Raw genomic sequence first — 8,852 nt, forward strand, 5'->3', positions numbered from 1 at the left:
ATAAAAGTGGCTTCAAAGGGCCTTCAAAGGCTTCTATGAAGAAACAGGCAGGGGAACTTGAGGATGAAAGCTATGCCCTCTTCCAGCCATCTGGGCTAGTCAACCAACCCTTGGAAAACTAGGGTTTTACAACAACCAATCCCTTCCCACATGTGGGAAGCCTTCTGAAACTCAGTCTCCACTATATCAGCTGACAGGGAAAGTAAGGGAAGATCATGGGAAGACACTGGATGGCAGAAAAAGATCAAGGCCTTTCAGCAGTGAAGGCAAAACTGAGTTTTGCCACTACAAGTGTGAGGCGTTGAGGTTGCAGCAAAGGTTTTTCTGACCTGGAAACCATAGATGGCACAAAGACTGTTGTTGCTGTGTACAGTTCATGTAGGTTCAAGAACAGACTGGGGATGTTGTTCCATACTCCCCTCCAGACACCTGTCTTTGACGACTCTCAAACATGGGACAGGAGAAACCTTTGGTCTCACCCACCACACTCGTTTGTGTGTCACTGTGCACTGTAATGGGGTGCAGGAACGTGGAGATCCCTAGCCCAAGACATGACCCTTCTGATGCTGTCAATGGCTCACTCACTATTTTGCCAGTGCCTCAAGCTGGCACTGTTGGGTAATCAATCTTCAGACTATGGGCAATTAAACATTTCTCTCCAAAATCTCCACATACCATCCTATACAGTTGCAGAGAAACAGCACCATCCAGGCAGTGAATCCAGATTTTGCAGAAACAGTGAATGGGTTTATGAAGGTTTGTGATAGCCATAAAGCTTTTTTAAAGCATGAGACTGCTGCAGTCAAGCAGCTGATAATGATAGGTTTTCTGTTCTTTGGAATAAATACAAGGGGCAGTTGTCTTTGTGTAAGTACTAACCCTAACTAATACGCAAAAAAGGCCATTTAAGGCTGCCCTGAAGAGGACAAGCTTTTGTCAATTAGACATTTCTGCTGCCCATGCAAGGAAAAGAAGAGAAAATTGTAACTATTTCATTAACAACATCAGTATATAAATCAGTATATATAAACTGGGCCTGATGTTTTTCTATGACACTGAGCATCTGGGTCCAGTGCAAAGTGAGCTGGAAGATACCAAAGTAAAATCCCTTGGTGGCCTCCGAGTACCAAGTATTTTGGCCATGGTAATTAAATGCAAACACTACTTTTGACTCAGGAGCCCGGTCTCTGAGCCACAGACCTCATGAACCACAGCTCTCTTGGGAGAGTGGGGCAGAGAAAAGCATGCTTTGGTGTTTGTCTTGCCCAAAAGCTTTTATTGAAGGCCAGTTCTGAGGACATACTGTTGATCCTAATGAAACTTTGGACTGGTCTGGCATCACTGTTCTTGCAATTTCTGACCTGGAAGATTTAGCCAAATTCAAACATGCCCAGAAATTGCAACTGTGTCTTGGGAATGATGTGTACTACTCAGATTATAGTTGCCTTATAACCTAAATAACATAGGAGCAAATTCTCCTTACTCGTGAGTAAGCCTTATTCCTATAAGATTTCAACGCACATTAGTAGTCTAATTCTTGTTATGATGTTCACACCATGTATAAATACAACCTTTTGTCTGACACAAAGGGTAAGGGTCAGGAAATCATGATTATAGGTGATTGCCACAGTCATCCTATAATAAAATAACAAGTTCTATATTATATGACATGTGCAAGACCTAAGGAGGCATGGACACTGTGGGTTGTCAGTCACAGCCCCTCTGCACAAACACATTTTAGCTGTGCAGTGCCACAGCTGAAGAAGAGCAAAGCATACTTATTTTTGACAGGCAGGCTTCCAGAAACCACAGCTTGGTCTAATTGAGCTCCAGCCCCAACAAAGTACTGATGGCTTTTTTCAGTTTGAATTATTTCTGTGTCATCTTTCAAATCTGTGTCCTCACCTCTGACTCACTTACAACTTCAAACTGCACAGAAATGGGAATAGGAAGTATAATCTTTTCCTAAAATATACTTTGAGACAAATATATTTCAAATATTTACAAATAGTTAAACACATTAATTGTGTAACTAATACATTCTCACAAAAAGTAGCATTAAAAAACCACTTTTGAGCAAAGTCTAATCATGAGAAAGCAAATATCTACAGAAATACATATATGTAGGCCTAACTAGTTATCTTTACTTTCTTAAATCATTCTACATACTACATTCAAGTGACTCTATTCATGTGCCATGAAATGCATAGCTTAGGATTTAAAGCAAAAAGGAATTCAGAAGTGTCTGTACATATTTCTGCTGTCTGTAAAAAAAACAGGCAGGTACAGAAGATGATACCAAAGCTCCCATGTTACCCCACAGGCTCTGGAGGCCCCTCGACATCAGTGCTGGCATTTTTGTCGAGAAACAAAGGTGCAGCCTGCATCTCAGTGCATCAAAAACTGCAACTGAGAATTAACAGCTGAATTTATTTAGCAAAACTGGCTCTAAAGCTTGTTAGCAGCTAAGACACTTTACAGTACACCACAGTAGACCTTTGATATTTCCACTAATAATAACACTCTATAAACTGAAAGACACTGTTCATACAAAACTGTATTCTAAGAATAGTTCAAATTCAAATATGTATCAATATTTGAAACCATGGCAACACTTCATGCACAGATACAAGTTACAGTGCTTGCTTATATTCTCTGCTTTCAGGACTGAACTACTGAGAAACACAAGGAAAGGGTGTCATACTCACGCAGGTCTACCTTTCTCAGATTTCTCATTCTTATGATTTTCACTGAGAGTGAGCAGCACGGGCATTCTTCAATCTGCAGAAAAATGGCAAAGTTATTACCTGCATTAATATTAAATCTTTTATGCCTCATAAAACATTCCTTCCCACTGCATGTTGCAATTTTTGAAGCCGTGCAGCAAAATTGGAAGATGAACTTGCCCTGCTTCGGAAGTTAAAACCATGTCTATTTAAAAAAAAAAGAAAAAAAGACGTAGAAAAAAAGGAGATATTCCTCTGTTTATATATGTCATTAATAGAAGAATTAACAGTAAAACTGATAATGTAGTAAATAAAATTAATGCTGGAATTACATGACAGGACCTTTTAATATAAAGTAAATCTTTATCAACAATTAAGCAGGAAATATAAGCTAGAAAAAGTGAGTGTGCATGAGAAGCACCTCTGCAAAACGTCTGCAGACAAAGATAAGTTTAGTTATCTTGAACTGTTGAAATTCCACACGGAAGCATATATTTTCTTCAAATAATCTTATTTAGTAAAAAAATCCAACTTTCCATTTAAAATCTATAGCAGGAACTTTTCCCAGAAACAGTGAAGAGCAAATACATGAAAAGTAGTGAGGTGTTCAGCTATTGCGGTCAGGAAGAGGAGAATGAGAGAATACAAAGAACTGCTAGGAAACAGAAGCAATCCATAGTAAAATGTTTAATCACAACACTGTAGTTTTCAGTATCTTAGCATTGTTCAACAGCATCATGCCCCAAGAGGAAAATTAAACTGTTCAGCAAGTGAGGCACCATCAGCACAAATGCAGCAAAACCTACATGAAAGAAAACAGCTTAGGAAGAGATGTTAATGAAACCTCCCTACCCAAACTAGATGCTGGACATTTGCAAAAAGATCATTAGCTGAAATGTCATGCACAGGAGGAAAGAAATAACTAGACACAACACAAACAAATTATTAATCCTTGCACATTTTAGTACCTGAAACTTTAGCCATTGCTTCACTGGAAGTCATTACCTAATGCCTCTCTCACTCCCTGCTAGCAAAATGACTCAATTAAATCTCTTTAAGGGGATTATGTCACTCCTCTGCTTTTTCCAGTTAGGAATTGATCCAGTTGAGTTGGATATAAGTTCCCCTGCCACCCTTGAATTGCGATAAACTGACCTTGGTCTGTATTTTATGTCTCTTTCCAAAACAGAAGGGTATGTTTTAATGTCTTCTGTCTGAATTCAGGTTCTGGATGGAAGCCTCTACTTTTGCTCTTTCTCATGAGGCTGCTTCAGTGGTTAAGAGCAAGGGGAAGAGCTGGGAGGACAGTCCCATTCCTTGCTTTGTATGTGTACTTTCCACACAAAGACCATTGCCAGACTGTTCATTACTCTCCCCTCCTTTAAAAAGGATGACCCTATAGATCCTGAGTGTTTCTTTAACCAGTTTGGTTAGGCATTCACACTTTCTTAAGCCATGAGGATCCCACATTTGACGTCTCCAAGCATCAATGCACACTTAAGCTAACACACACCTGTGTTATGGAGAGACGCTCTATAATCTCCATTTTACAACATGGAAAGCAGGGCACAGAATGATTAAATAACTTGCTCACAGTCAAACAGCAGACTAATGTCTAAGCTGAGAAGAGGACAGACTATGCTGACTCCCTGGGGCCCAACAGGCAGACTTAGGGCTTTCCTTCCTGGTTATATCCCACAAAAAAGAAATAATAAAAACCAATATTCAGAGAAATTATGGACAAAGGCAGATCAAAATTTTCTTGGGTGTCAGTCATGCACAGATAGCAAACTAGGACCATCTTTGTGTCCATGATTAGACACTGGCTTTAGTCAGTGACGCTCCTGTATACACCACTAGCAGGTGGCTGCTAGCACAGCTACCTGAGCACAGCATGTGACTGTACTCATAGCTAGGAGATGCTGGGCTATGGAATAGCCCAACTTGCATATGCTTGCATCAAACCACAGATTCAGCTCAAATCCATAGCAAGCTGCTGCGAAGTACCTCGGACTGCTTCCCAGCCTCCATGCGAATAACCCACTGCAGCTGAGCTTCCCTCCACGACCAAAAGTATCTCCACAGGGCAGCGAATCCCAACAAAGCTGTAAGTCATTCTGACATAAATGAGTAAATACATACATAAATTTGGACTAACAGCTCCCAAGTCCCCTTGTAGGCACCAGAATCCCAATTACAAACCCATGTCAGAGATCCTCAGCTTCTAATGCATTATGGTCTGAATTTATGCGCTCTTACCTCACGAGCACTCCAGTATGAGCCCATTGCTCTCCCAGCTGCATACAAGTTGGATATAGGTGACACTTCAGTGTTAGAGGCAACAGCTGGAAGTGACTCACGAGGTACCTCTGCAAACTTTAAGGAGGCACCTACTGAGGAGCAAGTGGCTTAGACATGCCCCACCTTCCTTGTTGTCTGAAAGGGAAAGTACAAAGAGAGAAGGGGAGGGATTTGCTGAATTTATTTGATAAAGGTGTGTGTTAGGGGAAGGCCGTACACACCAGGGTGCCAAGAGTTATGAGCAATTCAAGATAAGAGAGTGATAATGCACAGCACTTATGCATGTATACCTATGACATAGCAGCCTAAGCAATCCACAAAGCAGAAAAGATAGCAGCAATGTGTAGGCTGGAGGAATACAGAGCTCTACAGCACCCCAATCAGCAACGAAAAGTGCTGTGGACAAAATAACTTTAAAAGACCTTATATTTTAGCAAAAAAAAAAGCATTTATTTTGCTCTCCTTTGAGGCAGAGGGGGTTTAGTTGCTTGCTGGTGGATGTTCCCCCGAATTCATTCATATATTTTCAGGTGGATACAAGTTTTCTTGCTTTTAAAACCTTTCCACACAAAACTTCTAAGTTAGCTAAAACAAAACGAACAGTTTCTCCTCCAAATTAGGGCATATATTGATTCATCTTAAATGTTAACAGTTAGATATTTTAAACACAATGCAGTATCATCAAACTATTATATACAAATGACACCAAATTCTCCATTTTCTGAGAGAAAATCGTGCAGCAGCAGATACACAGGTGAATGACCACTTGAGAACTGCAGGTGATACTCTACACTCACAGTACCCACAGTCTGTCTTCCCTTTTTACAAACACACATCAGGAAAACACAAAATAAAGAGAGTCAATTCTGACCCTACAGCTTATCACTGAATGAAAATTACTTTAGTCATCAACCATTTTAAGACGAGGTATCTACACTTCTGATTAAAGATATGCAAAATGACACAAGATAACATTCCCATTAACATTGAGTTCAGCAAAAAAAAGACCTTCAATCAGAGAAGCAGCCAATTTATTCAAAAACTTAGTCATTTATCCCAAAACTGATCTGAAAGTGGCTAACTGCTGGCAGTTTTGTTAGATCCTACAGCAGCTGAACTGATGTTTTTGTGTTGTGTGCCTGGGAAACAGTCTGCGGGTGAAGAGCTATGGTAGTGCTAATACTATGGAAGCGTTCAACACTGTCCTGCATAGCATCCTTGTCTCTAAATTGGAAAGACATCAATTTGATGGATGGACCACTCGGTGGATAAAGAACTGGCTGGATGGCTGCACACAAAGAGTTGTGGTCAATGAATCAATGTCCAGCTGGAGATGAGTAATGAGTGGCGTCCCTCAGGGATCGGTGTTGGGACCGGTCTTGTTCAACATCTTTGTCGGTGACACCGACAGTGGGATTGAGTGCGCCCTCAGCAAGTTTGCCGATGACACCAAGCTGTGTGGTTCGGTTGATACCCTGGAGGGAAGGAATGCCATCCAGAGGGACCTTGACACGTTTGTGAGGTGGGCTGATGCCAACCTCATGAAGTTTAACCATGCCAAGTGCTGGGTCGGAGCAATCCCAGGCACAGCTACGGGTTGGGCAGAGAAGAGATTCAGAGCAGCCCTGCAGAGAGGGACTTGGGGGTGTTGGTCAATGAGAAAATGAAGATGGGCCGGCTTCAGTGTGCGCTTGCAGCCCAGAAAGCCAGCCGTACCCTGGGCTGCATCAAAAGTAGCGTGACCAGCAGGTCAAAGGAGGTGATCCTGCCCCTCTACTCTGCTCTTGTGAGACCTCACCTGGAGTATTGTGTGCAGTTCTGGTGTCCTCAGCATAAAAAGGACATGGAACTGTTGGAACAAGTCCAGAGGAGGACCATGAGGATGATCAGGGGACTGGGGCACCTCCTGTGTGAAGAGAGGCTGAGAAAGTTGGGGCTGTTGAGCCTGGAGAAGAGAAGGCTGCGTGGAGACCTCATAGCAGCCTTCCAGTATCTGAAGGGGGCCTACAGGGATGCTGAAGAGGGACTCTTCATTAGAGACTGTAGTGACAGGACAAGGGGTAACGGGTTCGAACTTAAACAGGGGAAGTTTAGATTGGATATAAGGAGGAAGTTCTTTACTGTTAGGGTTGTTTGACCTTGGCTGGATGCCAGTTGCTCACCAAAGCCCCTCTTATCCCTCCATCTCCTCAGCTGGACAGCAGATAGTAAGCATGGCAAAAGGCTCATGGGTTGAGATAAGGACAGGGAGAGATCATTCACCAGTTACTGTCACAAGCAAAACAGACTCAACTTGGGGAAATCAGTTTAATATATTACCAGAGTACGGTAATGAGAAATAAAACCAAAATCTTAAAAACACCTTCTCCCCACCATCCCCTCTTCTTTTCAGTCTTCACTTTACTCCTGAATTTTGTATCTCCTCCCCTCCAGCAGCATAGGGGTATCAGGAATGGGGGCTTTGGCCAGTTCACCACATATTTCTGCTGCTCCTTCCTCCTCAGGCAAGGACTCCTCACACTCTTCCCCTGCTCCAGCAAGGGGTCCTCCTATGTGAGAGAGTCCTCCATAAACTTCTCCTGCATGGGTCCTTTCCACAGGCTGCAGTTCTTCACAAACTGCTCCAGCATAGGTCCCTTCCATGGGGTGCATCCTTCAGGAACAGACTCCTCCGGTGTGGGTCCCTTCCATGGGTGCAGCTCTTCAGGAACATACTGCTCCAGCGTGGGCTCCTCTCTGCATGGGCCACAGGTCCTGACAGAAGCCTGCTCCAGTGTGAGGTTCCCATGGGGTCACAGTCTCCTTCAGACATCCCCCCAACTAATTCTCGAATAACTCAATGAAAGAGAAAGGGAGGACCAACCTCTAGGCATCTATCACCTCTCCTTCCCAAGGGGTACACTCTGCAGGAGTTTCCTCCACAGTAAGTGCTGCAGGGAATGAAGCTGCAGGGAGCTCACTTGACATTGGGTGATGGGTTCAGCAGTAGCAGTAATTTTTCTCCTTCTTAGTAGCGGTGCAGTGCCTTGACACACTGGCTGTCAAGTGCCTCTCCCACAAGGGAACCTAGTAATAGTCCTAGGACAGGGACCTGGGACATGACATCTAGTGTGAATGTATGACAAATGGAGAACTCGGTAACCCAAACCACCATGCCAGTATCTGAGAAACTACTATTTCTGGTTTGGTTCAGATTATCTGAGATTTTAGGGTGCATCACAAATTCTGACAAGGGGTATAGAGAAGGTGGAGCATGCTGCAGGAGGGTTCTTTGGAGAACAATTTCCCTTGTCTCAGGAATGTGTGTTTACTGAGCAGTCTGAGGCTGGTAAAATCAGGAAGGAGCAGATGCTCACCATTTACTATCAAAAGGTCATAGGTAAAGTCAAGCAGGGTATCTAATGCTGACAAAATATTCCCAAATCCAACAACTGAAAAGTGAAACTGAACCAGAGTACTTCAGAAAGCCCACAGACTTTGCAAAGTGATGCAATGCTCAGATCTTTACAGTAACAGGATGACTCTGACAAATACAGTTTGATTTAATTGATAAGAAGAGATGTCATCAAAGACCTAAATGGCCATCATCCATACATCCATTATCCAATACAACTTTGAAAAATCAAATATCCTTCATAAGATATATATATATTTCACCACAGTTTATGACAAAAAAGCTGTTGGGAAACAAAACTCTTGAAAGGTTTAATTCCAGTTACTAAAATCAAGTAGTAAATAGATAGTGCATGGTCACCACCTTTTGTGTGTGAAGAGGGCTTTATGGATTTATAACCACTGGTCTCAATGAAATGTTGGAATATTTTA

General features: G+C 42.4%; 1 protein-coding gene across 1 annotated transcript in view; it reads right to left on the reverse strand.

Moving 5' to 3' along the window:
* The window catches only part of LOC133273801 (cytosolic phospholipase A2 epsilon-like), a 32,692-nt gene extending 27,680 nt beyond the window's left edge, over positions 1-5,012 (reverse strand). The window contains exons 1-2 of the mRNA XM_061462359.1: positions 4,986-5,012; positions 2,709-2,781 (exon numbers count right to left, since the gene is read on the reverse strand). Of these exons, the coding sequence (XP_061318343.1) occupies positions 2,709-2,781; positions 4,986-5,012 (100 nt within the window). The remainder of the gene's footprint in view (positions 1-2,708; positions 2,782-4,985) is intronic.
* Between the last annotated feature and the right edge of the window lie 3,840 nt (positions 5,013-8,852).

This window comes from Pezoporus flaviventris, unplaced genomic scaffold (genome assembly GCF_033815535.1).
Source record: "Pezoporus flaviventris isolate CSIRO_AGI_PZ_B2104156 unplaced genomic scaffold, CSIRO_AGI_Pfla_v1 ptg000035l, whole genome shotgun sequence".
NCBI classification, from domain to species: Eukaryota; Metazoa; Chordata; class Aves; order Psittaciformes; family Psittacidae; genus Pezoporus; species Pezoporus flaviventris.